The sequence below is a fragment of the Periophthalmus magnuspinnatus genome, chromosome 1 (genome assembly GCF_009829125.3).
Source record: "Periophthalmus magnuspinnatus isolate fPerMag1 chromosome 1, fPerMag1.2.pri, whole genome shotgun sequence".
Classification (NCBI taxonomy): domain Eukaryota; kingdom Metazoa; phylum Chordata; class Actinopteri; order Gobiiformes; family Gobiidae; genus Periophthalmus; species Periophthalmus magnuspinnatus.
The window spans coordinates 11,108,309-11,128,587 of NC_047126.1; the positions used below are offsets into that span (position 1 = coordinate 11,108,309).

The following is a 20,279-nucleotide window of genomic DNA, read 5'->3' on the forward strand; positions in this document are numbered from 1 at the left end:
TGATTTGTGCTGTTAAACAAGTCTCTCACACATAGCATTACATATGAATATGTTGTTTAAATTCAATTTGTATTTATGTATTTATTTTTTCAGACTATCTTAAAACTTTTGTTTGCTAATGTGTGCATTGTGTCACCATGGTAACTGTTGAACATTCCATCCATAGAGACACCTGTAGAACACGCCCAGAGTGATGTCACTGCACAGTATCAGTAAGGTGAGTTTATCAACTGTTTTGTATACTCATCAAAAACCAAGGGAAAAACGGCTCACAGATGTTGGGAGAGATGTTTTACGAGAGACTTGGGACACCGAAAGGCTACCAGTCTGTGGCCAGGGCAGGCCTGGGCCCTGTCCTACTGTATCTGCTGTACCAAATTATAAACTATTTTTTGTATTTCAAAACTCACCGGGTTTCGCTAATGGTTTATTATTTTTAGTATTTTTCCAGTGTGCCAATAGGTGTAAGAGCACCCATTAGAGGCCTAACTGATTAAGCTAAACATCACTCAGGCACAGTTCAACAGTGTAGGTCATTAGATCTGAAAGAAACAGAAACTGTAAACAAATAGGTGTGTTAATTTCAGTGTAGTTAGCTCCTCCCTTCAGATCTAAGGCAGTGTCCACCAGCAATCTGACCAGAACTGAAGAAGCAGCTTGAATGAGTGACAAAACGTCTTCACTCTAAAAGTTTTGTCCATTTTGACTGGTATGTATGAACATTGGCGATGAAAGTGATTAAACATGAGCAATGGAAGGGTAAACAGCAGGGCAAAGTATTTCTAATGAGCATCAAAAAGGCTTTTATTTGATGACTTGGTCCTTTATTTAATAGCTCTAAAGTTTGCACAACACATATACAGCTGTAAACTTGACTGGTTTGTGCTCTTAAAATATTGCCTGCAACTTTTTAAAGTTACATAAGAAGTTGACATTTCTGTGAGATTGGTACCACCAGATCAGAAGGCAGTTTAGGACCATCAACAACAAATGTATAAATCACGCTGTGCTAAACACATACAACTTATGTAAAGCTGCCATATAACAGTAACCATTAAATACTGTATTATACTTTGATTAAAAAACACATACAAAAATGCGTTCAGTATGTCGTCAAAGCACACAAATGTGAACATAGTCTATTGAGCACTAAGATTAAACGCAAGGAATATTAAGCACAACAAGATCTTGTATTATTTGATTTGTCTGGTTCAATAATTCACTGTTACAAACACTGTTTTTCAAATAGCAACAATGTGGGGAAACTGGTAGAATGGTAAAAACCTAGGTTAAATGGATCTAAATGGTTGAGTATAAATTTCCATAGTAAACTGTAGGTACAAGCCTGATCAATTACTGCGAGTTGTAAACATTTAAAATAAGTACATGTATTTCTGTACATTGAACAAAATAAATATAATAAAATACTGAAAATACAAATTTACGACAAAACCCATTTCATGCAAATTCTGGTGACTCTTAAAAAAAGCACTCACAAGGTTAGATAAAGTGCAACATTCTATATCACACTGTCAGATTAGCAGTGCACTAAGAGATGGCTTCTTGCTTCACCCCCAAATCTCAATCAGTAGCAAATATATTACATCTATAGTAGCATTGGTAGAGAGCTGAATAGTAAAGTCTGGAAACAAAGGCTATAGGCTTTAAATGCAGAATAATTTATGATAGCATCCAAGTTTGTAACTTGTGGCAGAGCTAAAATGCAAACGTGTATAGCTATAGCAACCATTTGAACTTGGAGCTATCAGGCAAAATGGCTTCTTATTACTACATTCAAATATTTATTTTCCCAGCAGCAGCATGAATAACCTTAAGACCAGCTTTACACTGTGATATTGACACCTTACCTCTAAAGACCCATTTTCAGATTTTGTTTTTTTCAGAAGTTGTGCACAATGCTCAAAACATATCAAATCCTTTGCAAAGCTTTCATTGTTGTTATGTTCTCAGTGCAGAGTTTCTTATTCTTGGCAAACACAAATGTCTGTCTGATTCATTTACCATAACCTTCGCCCTGTGTAGTTAACTGGAGCCGTGGGCATCTGGAAGTAAAAATATAGTTGATTATTATCTCAATGACATTCACAGAAAGCTCAAGTCTGAAGCTTCACTTACTGTGCCGCCATTCATGACTAGAGCCATCTCAGTGGGCTGGTAGACATGACCTCTAAAGGCAACACCAGGTCGTACACTTCCATGGCTGCTGTGGTATGTCCCACTGCGAAGAGCTTCAGGGAAAAATGGCAAAAAGCATGATTTATGTAGCATATTAACAATGTTTTTCTGAAATCCTCCATGTTCCTATTATATGCATTGATTAAAAATACTGTGAATTATTGTCAAATCATCAACTGGCTCCTTTATATTAATAAAGGCAATTAGATAACTGAAATGAACAAGTGCAGTAAATGTGTATAGACTATAACATTGAGGAGCATTTACTGAGTCACAACCATAGGATGTAAACTAATGAAACCAAGTTTTTTTTGTATTTTAATCCGGGCGGGTCAACTTTAAAAGTATACAAATATAGAGAATATCACATTTATAACCTGATTGTGGAAGGTACATTTAATTAACACTCTCTATAATACTGTTGACTGTGCTGTTGCCTCTCTTATTACAGTGGCCTGATGCTGTCCCTCCACTTGTTGTTAAGGGCCTTGATTACATTATGTGTCTATTTCTTACCTGCTTTCTGTCACATTAACTATCTCTATACATTAGCTGCATTTTGAAATGCTACTTTAATCTTTACTCAGCTTGTTCCGTTGTGTTTAACCTAGATGCTATTGGATTATTCCTCCGTCTGTACCAAGAGCCATCCAAGTGAAATGACTCATACAGTACATACTGCAGAAGATTCAGGCGCTAAAATTGGATAGAGGAGTCTACATAAAAATGAATAAGAGCTACAAATCAGATATGTAGGTAAGTTAACAAATTGAATACATATCACAATAAGGAGGATAATCATAAACATATACAATTGCATTGGTACAATAATAAGACATTTTAAAAATATTATGAAAATGTACTTAATTCCTTTGATATCAAGGACTACAAGCCTACAAAATGTAACAGTATTTAAAATTCAGAAATTCTAAACATTGAATCAACCTTTTGATTCATGTATTTGTGTGCTGTAATTCACAGTTGCTCCTCACACAAAACAGTAAGGCTCGGAGGTGTGTCTAGTTTTAAGGCTAAATCTGAAGTCTGTTGTTGGCAGTTACCAAGCAACAACTCTGACATAACATGTGGAAGGAAATTTGAGGGCGCATTTTATCTCAATGCTTAGGAAGTCATTTGTGTTCATATCACTGCAAACAAATGTTCGTAAACATCTGCAAACATCGAAACCTACTTTCATTCTGGTCTTCCATTGCAAAGGGTCGGTGAGTGTGCGATGTTTCTTCAAAGTGGGAAGAAGCGCTGGTCTTACTGGTCTCATAGTAGTCCTGCGTGGCTGACTCGAGCGGTGTCCTGAGGCTTAGGTGCACCTCTGGGATAGCATGAAACAGCAGTAAAATCCAGCCCTGGATCACTAGAGCCACTGCTAGAGCAGGTTCATCCAGCACCCTCATGTCTCTACTCTCTCCTTTTCCAGATCTCTCTGCTTTAGCCTTGGCCTTGAGTGCCTGGCTGCCGTACAGATAGAAGCCAAGCCAGGCCACCCAAAGCAGAGCTGATGTGAGGCAGGACAAAAACAGCCACACGGCGTTACACTTCCACCTCCTCTTCTCACTTTCAGACTCTCTGTCATCGTCACTGCCTCCTCCATCTGCCCCCAGCTCCCCTCCACACAAGACTACCCCCAGAGATAGGCCCATCGCTATCAGGAGCAAACCCAGTGTGTAGCTGCAAATCAGGGCAAAGTCCAAAGGTGGGTATTCACAAGCTGGGTGGCCTTCTCTGATCACCGTCAGCAGAACCCACTCAGCAGAGATGATGCCTTGAACCAAGGCCAGAGCCAGGCCCAGAGCTGCCAGTGTGCTGCCAGAGGGGCTTGTCCTTCCAGCCACAAGCCTCCGCAACCTCACCCCCTGCACCACCAGACTCGAGAAGCACAGGGCAAAGAGAGGTCCCCAGAAGGCCCTGCGCACCACACACAGCCACTGGTTCTTCCCCACCAGAAAGGCCAAGGAGATGGTGAACAGCCCCAGGAGAGTGATCAGGAGGAGGAGGAGAGGGCCCAGGCCGGAGCGCCGAGCTGGATCCGATATGGAGCGCAGTTTGACCAACATGAAGACAGAGACAACCAGAGAGGTAAGTCCCCCACAACAGGCCACTGCCTCCAGCACCACACCCCACACGGCCTCCAGGTCACACAGCACTCTGTAGGGAGGGTCCACATCCACGCTGCACCCCCGTGGAGGAGGAGGGGAGACCTGGGCCGAAGCCTGGCTCAGCAGAGATACCAAGCAGATGATGACAGAGCCAACAGCCATCTTAGAAACAGAAAGTAAAAATCTATGAAAGTGTTAAAGCACAGGCAGTACTGGTACATACTGCTTTGTTAACAGCTGCTGTTATATAAGAGTCATTACTGTAATGCGCCTATTATTCTGCAAATGTCTAACTCAGAAACACTCACACTGGTGTCACAGATGAGAACTGCATTTAGCACTGGGCACCGGTTTCCATGGGAACGGGAAACAGCGTGGGATGACTACAGCTAATACTGGCCTTTCAGGAGTCATTTTCAGTAACCAAAAGCTAAATCGCTGTTCAGTATTCATCCATATTTCCCAGGAACACCATTTGATCAACACATCTACATCCTCCATCTTCAAAAACATTACGGGTTTACATAAACATTGTAAACAACTCGACAAATTATGCAAATACTGTGAACAAAGACATATGAAAACAAAATATACACACCTCTTATCCCGTGGAGTGATTTGAATCCTGGTTAATTGAATCTTTTACACAGCGCAACAGAGAGCGTTTCCATTTTGTCTGAGGAAAACAAAGCCTCTCTCTCCTCTGAAGTCTGCGCACACAGTGATTACAAGTACAATAGACTCCACACTTTGTTCAACCACTGGTGTCCTGCTGTGTCTGTGACTTGTCCGGCTGCTTGAAGACAGATCCACAATTATGATGCATGTCTTGGCTCTCCACACACCCACATAGTCAAATATATCTTCTGCCTTCTCCTGGTCTGTCTGTCCTCTTTGTGTTCTGTCTCTTCTGTTCCTACATTTCTCTGTGCCGTTCGCTCTCTCTCTCTCTCTCTCTCTCTCTCTCTCTCTCTCTTTCTCCCTCTCGCTCTCTCCCTGCTTCACACCGTTTGTGCGGAGGTGTCAGCAGAAATGTGTCTCACCCACTCACCCACACACGCAAATGGATGGCCCACCTGTGTCACCGGGGGACAATATAAGAAACGACATATACCCCACTTCACAGCCAGTCCACAGCATTACTCACTTGTTTACACATATCTGTCACATCCTTCTGCCATGCTCCCATTGCTTCCTTTAATTCTTTTTTTTAAATTAATTTTTATTTGTACACAGCACAACAATAGATAAAGGGTTGTCAAGAAATGGCAAGCAGACTGAAGTCCGCTGTCGAATGAAGAAGGGATTTACACTGCGAACACAGGTAAGCACTCCGTCTACGTGGGCATTACATAATACCCTCAAAGGCATGATTCAGCCAAGTATCCGTTTGCATCTGTCTCCCGTGTAGATAGTTTCATGTGAGAGCTTGGCCGTGACATCAATGAAACAAAGGGCTTTCCGAGCTAATTGAGACAGTAAGGATCAGTGAGTAGTGAGAGATTGACAGTGACAGGAATCAGTGGGCTTAAGGGGTCAAACAGGGGGCGTACAAAGTGGTGGGCTTTGTGGGAAGATCTGTTGACTGTTGAGTTAGAAGGTGAGTCCAAAGCTTTACTAAAAATCATGATATCTTTATTATATTGTCGCGGTAAATACATTAAAATACCATTGTTTATATTCTGTCACTTTCCTCTTTTAATTTTTCAGTCATGAGTTATATGAAAACATTTGATAAACAATTACCAATCGAAACTAAATAATCATTTGAAAAATCGATACTGAAGAGACTGCATCAATAAGACAAAGTTGCATCTTTTCATAATAGTTTTTTATGAGTCTTAACCACATGATAATATGAAAAGCTATTATTTTGTATTTTTTTAAATTATCACTGTGGCATTGAGCACTTTCCCTAATTTTTGTATTGTATTGTACTAATATGGAGTAATAAGGTTGAGTTCATGAAATGTGCTGAGGTGTGTGGTCAGCTGTTGTTGGGGAGGAGCTCTGTAGAGGATCAGTTGCTTTGTCACTGAGAGGATGGGATGTGGGTGACAGAGGAGCGCTGACTAACTCATCATTCCTAATCTCTTTAATCCACTGGTCACTTCAACAGGAGCTTGTTAAGAATGGACCAGGGCTGAACAGTAACACTTCAACTAACCAAAATGCTGAATATTTTCATTTTGGCTTCTAACACCTTCGATCCCACTATCACATTTGCCTGTTAAATCTCATACATAACCCAAATAAACTTTCAAGTGTGTTAATGGTTGGAAAATATTACTATAAACCATGGGATGAGCCATGGTAGCTCAGTTGGTAGCGTGTTTGTGCACTCATCTGAAGGTTGCAGTTTGAATCCCGCTCTCAATATAAACATCATCGGCTGAGTGGTCAGATCCACTGCGATTCCAGCTCCTACAAATTAATGTTGTTGTGTCCTTGGGCAAGACACTTAACTCTCCCTTGCCTGCCGTGTCTGTGTACACTGGTGTCTGAATGTGGGTGTGAATGGGTGAGTGGTTCCTTGATGTAAAGCGCTTTGAGTGTTTAGGAGGTTGAAAAGCATTATATAAAAATGTGACCATTTTCCCAATTACCATTATTGTACATCCCTTATTTCTGTCCAGACAAAATAGAATTATGCATTTTTAAACCAAAATGTATGATTAAGTATGGGCAATAATGACAAAATGAATAACTTGATTTTTAAAAATTATTCAGACTTCAGACTTTAATAATGTGCGCAATTGTGGTGTGGTGATTTTCAGACTGTAGAATGTCATACTCTCAGATGAGGGCAAAAGCCAGATTTTCCCTATTGATTACACTGTACTTTGCCATGAAATGTCCATAAGGTAAATTCACAAATGTCAAACCTGATCATTGCTATTAATGACTAGACCCAAGAACTCACTGTATTACAACAAAAATCTACAAATTAACTGTACCAATTTTAGCTGTTCACATCTGTATTAAATTGTATTGGTCTACACAATGGTGTGATATCATCTGAAACCCAGCTATTGAACCCTTTGAACCCTTATCTCTAAAACTAAACATTTTTAGTATAGGCACAATACACTTTATTCAAAATGTTAATATTCTCCAAAGAACAATTCCAGTATTAAAAATATTTTGATACGTATTGCCCACCTGTATTTAAGGGACAGCCATCTTGTTTGAGGCTTTTACTAATATAGTAATAACACATATTTTCACATTTCTGTTGCAGCGCATTGCAAACATTTATTAATTTATGCAAAGAACTGAAAAATGAGCAAGGCAATGAACAAGGACAGAATGTGCTTTTTTACAATTCATTTGTAATCATGTGTTTCTGAATAACAATACCTGCTACTGTCACTCTCCCCTCTACTGACATTTTCTGCCCTTTTAGATGATTACCATGTACATAGTCATTTGAGTAATCTATCACCACAGTTCGTATACTTTACCCACACAATCCACTTCACATAATTATAAAATGATTGTATTCAAGGCAGTTGATGGGCCATCCGCAAAAGCTGTGTGTTGCTCACATGTCCAGTAGATGGAGCTGTGTGTGTGTGTGTGTGTCTTACCATGAATTTAAAACAGCACAAAATGTACATACATTTATTGTTAAATATTTATCTGCAAAATTGCTGTGCTTTTCTGTTTTCCAGCTCAGCCAAAATTAAAAAGACAAAAAGGAAGACAGTTGGTTTATTAGATTTTATATTTTGTACTTATGGCTCTACAATAAAAAAAAAAAAACAACATAATGAAAAATAATTTATTTAAACTCAAAGTCAAATAATACAATTTTTTGCGCTTTATCATTTACAAGCAATATCACCAACTAATTTCTGTGAACATCATTTCTACACACTACACTTCTGATTCAGTTTTTTAAAAATAAAAGTGTTTTACAATTGTATATGATATCAGTGTTCAATGTGCTGTTTCCCTTAGGCAGCACAGAGGGCCTGTTTTATATAGTCCCCACTGGCTCTGCCTCACATGCGCTTGTGGAGATGAATGACACCATGGCACGCCGGACATGAGTGCTCCACGTCTTTACAGGAAGTCACACAGAATGGAATCAAACAGCAGGGCCAAATTCTGCAAGTTACAAATCAACATACAGCACATGAGATATGTACAATGTGTAAAACAACACTGTGTGGGAAGAACAACCACTGTAAAATACTGCTTTGTCTGGTTCATATGACTATGGAAATGAGAGAAGTAAAATGTATGTTAACCTAATATATAAAATATACTCACAACAAGATCCCCAGTATTCCACAGATGAGCCAAGTGAGCAGCCCATTCTTGTATGTTACTGCAGTTACCACAGTGTTTTGGCAGTGAGGACACTTCATCTGTCCAGGGGAATCAGTGGGCTTTGGTTGGACCGTGATCACGTTGGCTGTATAAAATCAAAGTACATTTCTTCAACAATCCTCATTCACTGGTGGACATTTTGTCAATAGCTTTCACTAATGGACATGTTTTAAATTTCACACACCAGGTTGAGCTTGAGCCTGGGCTGGATACTGATACATAACTTGTTGAACTGGAAAGTAGGGAGAATGTGTTGGCTGTCAGTATCTTCTCCATCTGAAATATTCATGACACAACTGTTTCCTTTGTCTTACCAGGTTGTACCCCTGGCTGAGCGGTGTAGATCCCTACATTGTACTCCATGTACTGTGGAGGGTCCTGCTGTGCAGATGGGTATGGCATAGGCATAGGCATAGGCTGCTGGTCATTTTCCATTATGGTGCCCTATATGCAAAAAGAAACAGAACAGGTTGAATAAACTATGCAGTAGGCATCATCTGATGAGTCCAGGTGATACACCTGTCATCACACAGTTGCTGATCCAGTTCTGGATTCTTTTGTATCAGCTACAAGCAAATCATCAAGAAAAATTCAGTAGTTCCTCAAAAAAGCAAAAGTGTAGCTAATACACAGACAGTTCTCTGGTCTGAATATATGCAATTAACACATTTTAAATCAAACTGCAGTTTCTAATTTGAGTTCAATCCTAGTCTGTCTACCTACATTCAGTCACCTATTTCATTTTATCAGAAGTGGGTATGCAGCAGCCAAAAATGTTACTCAAGTACTTCATAGTAATATTAGTTAAAAGTACAAGGTAGTGGTCTACAAAATTACTAGTATAATTGCACGCAAGAGTGAAATTCTTTCTATTGTAAGAGAAAAACCAATACTTCAACAAAACAATTAAGATTTACCAGTTAAGCAGCATTTCAGAAGGGCTGCACCTATAGCTTGGGATTGTTATGAAATATAAACTTTAGTGAGCCTAATGTTAAATTAATGGACATATTTAGTAATAATTCAAGTAATTCAAATATCAAAATGACATTTTGCCTCTGGCTTGATCACACCACCACATAAAGATGATTGTTTATTGCCAAGTTCCTTATGCGGTAAATGGGACACTTAGACACTATGAAAGCAAATCAGGGTTCAACTTGTGGTCCTATTGTTTAAACAAAGTCATAATTTTTTAGGGTTACTTTTCCAGTTACTGTGGGCTTCTAAATTCCTAATACAGTAAATACTATTCCTTAAAAGTATGTGGTCTGTTCTGTCTTTATCATTTAATGTTGTTTTAATAATGCCCAAAGTATTATTTTAAGATCTAATTAAAACAACAGATGAGATAGACCTTACCTGTGTGAATGCTGTAAAGTGAGACCGAGTGGAGAGGCCTGCAGCTGTTTACTGACATCCAAAAGATGCCTAACCAGTCTAATGAAGGTGGAGCATTACTATAGGCACAGCCTCTATTCTAAGTTTTGAATTAAAACATGTTACAGGAGTTATGTATATTATTGTAATGTAGCTAGTCCATTACATGGGCCTATCTTTGAGGCTAGCAGAAAGAAAGGACAATATACACAAAAGTTTAAAATGTTTTATTGATAAATGTTGTATCAGTTAATTGATTGTAATTGAATTGTTGCAAATGTTAACTTACCCATGTTGTCTGCCTTAGGTGTTTCGGCCAAATGAGTCCCCAGGGGCCGAAGCACCTTAAGAAGGTTCCGGGGCAGACAAATGGGTGCTAACAGGGAGGGGTGTCTTATATTTTAGCTTTTTGGGTTACTTAATTAGTGTTCACTGTTAAAACAAATAAAGTAAACATAGAGCTCCATTTTAACTAACAACTTAATTGAATAAATGGTTACACCTTTTGATTGGAGCTATTTTTTAACAATAGAATTGGATATGGGAAAACTTACCTGTACTACAGAGTGGGCTCAGCCAATTAGGGAGGTGCTCTATAAAAGGAGCAAACCTCAGTTGGCTAGGAGTAGTGATGGTGAAACCGAAACCTCATGAAACATTGAACCATTTTGAGACAACTGCACTGAAAATGACACACTGCTTTGAATCATTTGACACAGTCAGAACAGCGACATCTGCTGGATTTGTCTGTGTAATGCATTTGTGTGGATGTGACGTAAAGCTTTTGTGAACCTCGCTTACCTCCTTCCTCTAACCCCCTCTCCTCTTTTCTGTGACTTTCATCTGGATGAATTTTATCACTTCCATTTTATTTTTATTCTCTTATAACTTATGTTTATTATGAAATTGTTTTACATTATTTTGTGTTTAAATTAAGTTGCTTTTCCCACTTTGGTGCAACTCATGTTTTTAAATGAATAATACCAATACCAATACCAATAAAACCAATACCAATAAATACCAATAAATACAAATAAAATGGTTACTTTCTAATAAAAAAAAGTTATTTTTCAAACTGGTGTCTTTGTGTCCCATACATATATGTATTAGTTGTACTCTGACTTGGCCAACTAAAGAGTTTGCAGCTACAGAGGCATTTTGGAAAAATTGGAGAATAAAATGATATGGTTAAGCAACTGGGATAGTGATTGTGCAACTGTAGTTTTTCTGAAATTGGAACATTTTTGGAAAAGGTGTCGGGGGTGTGAGTGGGGAAATGTGAGATAAGGTATTTGTAAAGTTTTAGAGATTTTTTTTTATTCAAAAAAAGAATCATTTCAACTGTGTTTGGTTTTAATCTGCTCCTCTTCTGGTTCACTACCTCTCCAGCTTTGGAGAAGACCCGCTCACATGGCACTGATGTTGCAGGAATGTGCAAATAGTCTTTTGCCAGCAGATAAAGGTGAGGATAAATGTTTTGTCTTCCTGACCAATAATTGAGGTGGTCTTCTCCTCTGGAGAGGCCGGCCTCTGATAAATATCGGCTGAACTTCAACAGTGGCATCAGCTGTGGCACTGTTGGATCCTTGGGTTGCACCTAAAACGGAAAAAGACCAAATTAACCAATGCTAATTATTTAAAATGCTACAAACCAACACGACTGTCCAAAAGGTCCCATAGACTGTCACTTTCCTCCGCATCTGCAAGTTCATGTGGTTCTCCTGATCCTGACTGTTTAAGTGGATATCATACAATTCGTTGTATTTTGTTCCACATAACGATGTAAAAAAACAAACAATGAAAATATAATACCTGTGAAGTTGATGGTGTTGCTCTCTCAGCCCTCATAAGTCTGGCACATTCAGATGTTATTTTGGCAACAGCATCTTGTGCGCATGTTTGACTCCCAAAAGCCAAAGTTTTAAATCTCGGGTCCAGCACAGTAGCCATGGCCAAAACATGCACATTTTCAATATTGCATCTTGTTCTGACAAAGTGTTGCAGGTGTTGTGTCAATGTTGCTGCAGTTGGGCTTTTCAGAGTGGCGGACTTGGCCGAAAGTTTGTGCTGAACCATTCTTATTATTGGTATAACCTTTGAAGCCGATACAGTTTTCTCTGATACTAGCTCATTAGAAGCAAGATTAACTGGTCCAAGAACTTCTAAGCATTCATTCATGATCTCATAATCACTGCAAGAGAGGAGAGGTAAATCAGTCTCAAGAGAAGCGAGTGCTGCTCCAACTGGCTCACGCTGTTCATACAGTCGTTGTAGCATTAAAAAAGTTGAATTCCACCTTGTTTCAACTAATTGAATTAATTTGTGTGGTGGATTGTTTAGCTGTGTCTGGAGTTCTCCAAGTTTTTCTTTAGCTTTGACACTTGTTTTGAAGAAAGTCACAGTTTTCCTGGCTTTGAGTCGTATATCGGCCCGTGCTGGGGTTTGCTCTACTGCCTTTTTACTACTAAATTGAAACTGTGGGCAAAACATGGCACATTTCTGACCTCAAGGAGCTTGGCACACAGCAGCATATTGGAAGCATTGTCTGATATAAGACAATGAACCTTGTGTCTTGAACCCCATGTGTCCAGCTGTAATGCCATTGCATCTTTTAAGTTTTCTGCATTGTGAGCTTAACCAAAATGGCCCACACCAAGCAGAACGCGTGATAGCTTCATGCTATCATCCACATAGTGGCAGGTGATCCCAAGATAGACATCCATGTTAATAGAGGTCCACATGTCTGCAGTGATACTGACGGATTGTGCCTTCTTAAGGTCCTTTATGGTCTGCTCTTTGGCCTCTTTATATTTCTTTTCAATCATTGCCCTTACAGCCTGACAAGTGGGCAGGACATAGCATGGGTCAAGTTTTTTGACAAAGGTCCTGAAGCCTTTATTCTCCACCATTTTGAAAGGCTGAACATCTGTGACGATCATTTCAATGACTCGTCCAACTCAGACTGGCGACCTTAAAAATAATAATATGGAAATGAATTGGACATTAAAATGATGAACATTTTGTCTGTGTGTATACTGAAGCATGTTATTACCCACATAAATGAACAGACTTACCTTGCTGGTTTGCTGCACCACCAGGAGCAGGACCAACAGCAGCAGCCACTGCAGTTGGAGTTGTCTCCGGGTGTTTGGTGCGCAAATGTCGCAGCATTGATGAAATGTTGCTGCTGTATGTCAGCTCTTGAGCACAAATCAAACACTTGACTTTATTCTGGCTTATTAAGTCAAAGTGCTTCCATGCATATGACCGTGCTCTTTTTGGTGGCAATAGCTGTCCCTCCATATCTCTTCCTTACTGTCTCTCTCACACTCTCTTTCAACCACTCAAACTCACTCTCAAGACTTATCTACCACTTACTTATATCACTTACCTATATCACTTACCTAAAACTATGACTGTGCGTTATATAGGCCTAGGTGTATGCTGATGTGAATCTGTGTATGTGGTGGAGTGTATCTTGTAAGTGTTATGTAATGTCACCAAGTGTATATAAATGTATCTGTACTAGGTGTAATCTATTCTTACCTGTTGTATCTTACCTGCTTTAATATAAACTTTCCCTTTAACTAGTATAGTGTTAGAAATGCCGTCAACAAAATCTGCTCCTCTCAAAACCCACAATTCTTGGGGGGATTCAGACTCTTTTAAAGCTATGACACAATTACAAGCCACCCCCATCAAAATTCCCGTGAAGCAGCTTGAAACCGGAGCTCGACACGTATCTCTGACATTTCTGACGTAACGAGGCCTCGGTTTGACTGGTCACATGATTTTTGGCGTGGTGAAGCGCGTATCGAAACAACGCTCGGCGACACTTCCGCTTCAAAGGGTCGGTACAGCGTCGAGCTGAGAGGCTCGAGCATAACATCTCTGGCTAGGAGAGGGTGCTGTATGTATAGGAGGTACTGCTGTGCTGATTCTTTTAAAGTGTTTCTTGGTTTTTGGTAAATATTTTAGTGTTTAAATAAACGCACTTGGGTCTGCACTGGACAAACTGTCTCAGCTCTGCTCTGTAGTGATGGTGAGATGAAGCCCCATGAAGCATCGATACTTTCAGTCAACTGTGCCGACACATGTACCGACACTTCATAAGGATTCATTTACTCTATGGCGCCATCAAGAGGTCAATAAAATGTACTGCAATCTAGTTTCCACCTCGGTGCCATCAATTGAACAAATGTACTACAAAACCAGTGATAGAACCACAGTGAAACACATTATTAGAAATAGGACTGCACTTGTGTTACTTGTAGTAGTGCTTCTAATTAAATAAAGAGAATTAAACCCCAATATTTTTCATTGTTTTTTATTCAAAAAAGTAGCTTTTCTAAAAAAGCAGGACTAAGGCGGTTCTGCTTTCTTGTGAGGATTTCTCCTGCTTTAGAAAAAAATCCTCTCACAGGGCACAGATGAAGCTGGACATGGTGGCCAGTGTGAATAAATGTAGAAATGTATTTCTTTGCCTTCTCCAGTACTGCAGTGGGTCTTCCTGTGTCTGTTTGGTTCTGCCAGGTATTTCTGTACTTCGATTGTTGCATTTACTGTCGGTGATGTAGATGTGGGAGTTTTACTTTGCTGAATGGACTCATATACTGGACGCAAAAATATCAATTTGCATGAATTTGAAGTGTGTGGCATTTTGCAGAAAGTCTGTGTGTGTATACATACATACATATATATATATATATATATATATATATATATATATATATATATATATATATATATATATATATATATATATATATATACATACATACATACATACATACATACATACATACATACATACATACATACACACATACACACATACACACACACAAACACAACCCCCCCCCCCCCCCACACACACACACACACACACACAGTGTATATGTGCGTATGTGTGCGGAAAACAGCCGCTCACGGGGCACAGATGAGGCAGGCATACACAAGAATGCCACTGCTAACTTATATAAATACACACATATACATGGGCTCTGGATACACATTTTTCTGTCTCTCCCAGTATTGAAGGGTCCTCCGGCCTTGCAGCATTTAGCTCCATCATGTTGCGTTGGACCTCAATATTTGCGTCAGCTCTCACGTTTTGTGTTTGACACTGTCATCCAGGCGACACCACAGGTTGTTACAGGTTGAACCACTTTCTGAATCAGTCACGTGGTACAGCCGGGCAGCGAGGCTTCGGACGTCAATCATTTTCAGCTCCTCCCCTAAATGAAGCCTCGATACACGCATCGCGGAAACGTCCCCTCCCCTACTCGGCACACGCTTCGAAGCCGCGACACGAAGGACACATCACTACTGCTCTGTTCCTCATTGAGTTGCTAAGGTTGCTATCCGGGCGATTACAATTATGTTTGAGATTTATTTTAAACAATTACTTATTGTTGAATAATTGTATTAGATCATACATTTTTACATTTTTATTTATTACTAATTATGACTGGTTTCATGTTTGGTGTGTGAGGTGAACGCTTACTAGAGATGGTTTTATAATACATAAGACATAGTATAAACCTCACAGTACAATATTTTGGCATTATTGTGGAGTTTTTCCCTTTAGTCCTATCTTTACTGCCATATCTCAGTGGCTCTCTGGTTCCCTTTTTGAGCATACAGCTGCAACAATACAATGAACTCAGTGTACAGGATACGATGTAAAACTGTAAACATTCTTCTGACAGTCAGCTGTATCCAGGGCTTTTTGTGATAGTAGGGATGTACATTAAAAATAAATATTGACAAGACATATCAAAATGTTATGTTTTATTTTTCTGCACAGCAAAGAGTACACACATACTATTTATTTATTTATTCATACATAAATTAAATAATAAATAATTTCTGCTTTTGTGTAACTTACATATACATGTGACCAATTTACACATTTACATAAACATTACAGAATCAATATATTTTCACATTCTACAGTTGTGCATCAGATCCAGGGAAAAGTACATTCTTATTCTTATTTCATGAGTAAACAAAGTCCGTCTTTTAATTTCACTCCTGCTTGAGGTGGAGGTTGTTGTCAGTTAGAGCTCAAAGACCATTACACATGACCTGACTGTCTTCATAATACCACTTAAACACAGCTCCTCTCTAAACCTCTAGCTGCACTGCCACAATTAAAATAAAGATGATTAGATTAGAAAGACCAAAGCTGATAAATGCACTCTATAACCGATCTGATCACAATTTGATTTCAGTTTGATTATTTACGCAACAATAGTTTAAATGCTCATAGAAAGACATACATTATATAGACAGTGAACCTTTTGCTCTTGTAGTCGTATTTTAGGGTGAATTTTGCAGAGCTTTTGACACAGGTGAGTCACATTAAACCAAACATATATTGGTATACTAATAAAGTGAAGATCATCATGGTGGTGTCATTGAGCTAAATGCGTTTGTGGATGTGAATTACATTGTTACACACTGGGCATGTGTGCTCCACGTCTTTACAAGCATCGATGCAGAAAGGGATCCAGCAGCAAGGCAAGCAACTGTGGACACACATCACACTGTCACATTTTGTATTCTTGACTTCTTACATCAACGTGGCATGGTATTTAGCTATTAAGTTACTCATATGAATAGTCCAGTGAGAGTCAGTTGATCTTTCAGTAATTTATTTGTATAGATTTTTTTTCAGACCATGGTTTAGTTGGTCTTCATACCTGACAGTTTGGACTGCTCACTAGAACTCTTCCTCAGAGCGGGCACGTGATGCTGCTCTGATGTGTCCTGTCAGCTGATTTAAACAGGTTTTAGCATCGTCTTCCTACCGGTGAAAGCAAGACGACCACGCCATCTGCAGTCCAACTTCTTCAGGACAGGGTCCCAGATGTGAGAGGGTAAAAAGTCCGCCTCATCCCGGTTTAAAGAGTGCACTTTATCCTCCCCTTCAGTAGTGCAAGGCGTGCTCCTTTTACCATCTTCTCCATAAAAGGAGCACGGGTTGGGATGATGGGACTTTAAACGAGGGGACCTTTTTACTCTCTCACACCTGGGATACTGTGCTGAAGAAGTCGGACCGCAGATAACCTATTTAAATCAGCAGACCGGACACGTCAAAGCAACATCACGTGACCACTCTGACGAAGAGCGCTTGTAAGCAGTCCAAACTGTCAGGTATGAAAATAAACTAAACCTTGGTCTGAAAATAATAATAATAATAATTAAATAATAAAATAAAAAATAATAATAAAAAAAAATAATCTAAAAAAAAACAAAAACTCATATGTAGTATCTTAAAAATACAAAGGTGACTTGTGTTTTTCACTACCAGTTTACCATTGATAGAGAACATCAGCTGTTACTATTTCTGCTGTTACCATGGTGTTCCTGTTTGGTGAGTCTTAATAAAAACTAAATAAGATGTCTTCATGTACTCACAGAAAGATGCCGATTACACCGCAGATGATCCATGTGAGGGCACCATTTTTGTACTCGACCACAGTCACCACATTGTTTTGACAGTGAGGACACAACATCTGCCCTGGACAGTCTGTGGGTTTAGGCTGCACTACCACTGTCACTGTAAGAAAGTAACACAGGCTCTGTCACAAAAGTATCACAAGAAAAATGTGACCTAAATAAAAGTACTGAATTAACCGTCTAAAAATCTAGAAATTTTTCGGACACATTTTGAAATATATAATGAAGTGATAAGTTGTGTGATTTTGATAAAGAATTGTGTACATTTTTAATCGTTATTACTGTGATTTGTATAATTTTGTTTCCCAACTATGAATGTGTTAAAAAATAAACCCTCCATTTCATCAAGTCCCAATCTACAAGAAAAAAAAGAATATTTCAGTCCAAAATGTTGAGTTGTAAAGCACAAATACCTACTCTCATACATTGTGAAGTAAAAACAAAAATGTATCCACTGTAAAAAAAAAAATTACTCAAATATAGTACAGTTACTTAAGTACACATTTAAGTACTTCGACTTTTGTACTTAAGATAAGGCGCAATAAATTTAAATAAATATTTTAGTCTCTGAAACTTACCAGGCTGAACCACCTGTGACTGGGCTGTGTACTGATAAGATACTGGATGACCTGAAAATAATAATGTGATGGTCATTTACAACCTCAAGGTGAAAAAATATACGATCAAAAATGTGAATGTGAATAAGTGTTATATACAGATCCTGCATACCTTGTTCTACGCTAAACACAGGTGCAGGTGGTCCAGGGTACGGTGGAGGGTTTTGCTCGGCCTCTTTACTCTTGTCCATTTTACTAATGACAAGAAGAGCTGAGTTAGTGTGGCCAGAGTAGTTGACACACTTGAAAATCTTGTTTTTCCAGTTGAGCTCTGAAGACAGCATTTTAGCTTCACTTTTATTTAAATAAAAATAAAAACTACCAACCATGTGTCATTTTGTCAACTCTTTACCTTCTAAATCCCACAATGATTCCCAAATGAAATGATTTTTCTCGCTCCAGGTTGTTGCACATAAACCTTCTGTATTTATATAAAAGTACCAAACAAATATAAGATATCTGTGTATATGCCAGACATTTCTACACAACCACCAAAAGTCAGGAGAACCACCACTGGTAAAGATGTGCTCATAGTTGCCAAAAGACAGTAAGCTTTAACCAATTAAATTACGAGTACCGAAATGGGAGTGGACTTGTTTAGCCATTTACCATTTATCAGAATCATGATGTCATAAAAGTTAATATTAGTCTATGGATTAAAGGCTGCTGGACTGAGTTTACCTGAACCAGAAGTGGGTCAGATAAACTGCACCTTTATTTTTTCTTTTATTTTTACTTATTATTATATATTTTTATATTTATTTAGTTTTTAATCTTTTGCCATTGTGAAAGATTAAAGGCATATTGTACCATATAATTCTTACCTGTGCTCCAGCTACATATTCCTGAGGGGAGCATTTTAAAATATAATACCACAAGAACGTAGCCTGTGCATATTTTTAAACATATGATCATATTTGAGGTTCCACTATTTGGCCATCTAAAAATAGCATCATAGAAAAGAGCCGTCTTACCATAACAGGTACTTATAATTGTATTGTCGCCATTTTAGAGCCAGAGTTTGTTATAAAAATGATTGAGAATAGGCAAAAAGGTTTGTGTTTACCTTACTGAGGTTGAAATCTTCTTAGTTCTTGTCCGGGTGCTAGTTTCTGTTGATACTCAGGTAGAGAGCTAGAGCAGGTACTGGCAGGTGTGGCTGGAAGTGCAAATGGAAAAGTCAACATTGTATTGAGTGAGGCGCACGCTGTATGCGCATAAACAGACATTTAGCCACAATGTTCACATCAACACTAAGGTTAAACCAGAACATGTTTTATTCTCGTTCTATGAAAATAACGGACTATATCAGATGGCTTTATGTGAATAGCCACGTACATAAAACCGTATATAAAAATCTGTTTTCTCCAACTCAGTCGTTCAGGAACAAATAATACATTGAGGGTTAATCGTACCTTGGAATCTGAGCGCACAGGTTACAGAATTGCGTAATGTTTCACATCAGGCGCTGGGAGGCAGCAGTGAGTCTGGAGCCGTGTGCCATGCGTGGTCAAAGATCCATCTATTGCTGCCCGCAGAAGAAATATGGAGTAAATCTGCATCTGAAATATTAGTATAATATTATATTTAAAAGCAGTAAATCATAGCTCCACGTGTCTCGATTTTTCTCAAGTGATAAAGCATCTGGCAAGGAAAGTTTATTTGTAACACAATCCGTACACAAAGCAATTCAAAGTGCTTTACAGAATAAGAAAGACATTAAAATCACAATACAACAAATCAAAACATAAATAATCGTCATAAAATTAACATTAAAAAAGATCTGCACTCTCCTAAACCTGTATAAAATGTAGATTTCCAGTACAATAGTGTGATGACGTGCACTGCAGCTGTTGTTGAGTTAAACAGGTCGTGTGTTATTATATTTATATATAGTCAGTTCTTGCAGCAGATGTCATTTCGCCCTCATACAGTACAGAGCGGAGTGAGAGCATTTTCTCTTATGGAAGAACATTTAACTCCTGTGGATATGATTAGTCTAATCACGTGAGGTTGATGAGCGCGTGTTGCATTGTCCTGCTGTAACGCAGTGTAAGTGGGTGTGGTATTTAAAGCCTTACTTAAAGCTTTAAATGTGTGCTGTACAGGAACAGTTTATCAGTTTATTATATATGTGTGAAGTATGGGAATATTTTTAATTCTACTT

At 38.7% G+C, this 20,279-nt stretch overlaps 3 protein-coding genes across 5 annotated transcripts; all 3 read right to left on the reverse strand.

The window, feature by feature from the left end:
- Positions 1–802: 802 nt before the first annotated feature.
- gprc5bb (G protein-coupled receptor, class C, group 5, member Bb) lies at positions 803–5,394 on the reverse strand. 2 transcript variants are annotated; one of them, XM_033970383.2, is made up of 4 exons: positions 4,909–5,394; positions 3,389–4,472; positions 2,137–2,249; positions 803–2,063 (listed from the first exon to the last, which is right to left on the reverse strand). In XM_033970383.2, exons 2-4 carry the CDS (start codon positions 4,470–4,472, stop codon positions 2,019–2,021), a joined length of 1,242 nt encoding a protein of 413 aa, XP_033826274.1. In that variant the 5' UTR covers positions 4,909–5,394; the 3' UTR covers positions 803–2,018. The 2 variants fall into 2 exon arrangements, with proteins under 2 accessions (XP_033826274.1, XP_055077826.1); XM_055221851.1 differs by lacking the exon at positions 4,909–5,394 and having other exon boundaries at positions 3,389–4,818.
- A 2,869-nt stretch (positions 5,395–8,263) lies between these two features.
- On the reverse strand, positions 8,264–10,051 carry LOC117374285 (LITAF domain-containing protein-like). Its single transcript, XM_033970386.2, has 5 exons — positions 10,011–10,051; positions 8,963–9,092; positions 8,833–8,880; positions 8,589–8,733; positions 8,264–8,423 (listed from the first exon to the last, which is right to left on the reverse strand). Exons 2-5 carry the CDS (start codon positions 9,081–9,083, stop codon positions 8,318–8,320), a joined length of 420 nt encoding a protein of 139 aa, XP_033826277.1. The 5' UTR covers positions 9,084–9,092; positions 10,011–10,051; the 3' UTR covers positions 8,264–8,317.
- A 5,849-nt stretch (positions 10,052–15,900) lies between these two features.
- On the reverse strand, positions 15,901–19,274 carry LOC117374259 (LITAF domain-containing protein-like). 2 transcript variants are annotated; one of them, XM_033970385.2, is made up of 5 exons: positions 19,179–19,274; positions 18,225–18,307; positions 18,074–18,124; positions 17,454–17,595; positions 15,901–16,561 (listed from the first exon to the last, which is right to left on the reverse strand). In XM_033970385.2, exons 2-5 carry the CDS (start codon positions 18,301–18,303, stop codon positions 16,456–16,458), a joined length of 378 nt encoding a protein of 125 aa, XP_033826276.1. In that variant the 5' UTR covers positions 18,304–18,307; positions 19,179–19,274; the 3' UTR covers positions 15,901–16,455. The 2 variants fall into 2 exon arrangements, with proteins under 2 accessions (XP_033826276.1, XP_033826275.2); XM_033970384.2 differs by having other exon boundaries at positions 15,907–16,561; positions 19,184–19,271.
- Between the last annotated feature and the right edge of the window lie 1,005 nt (positions 19,275–20,279).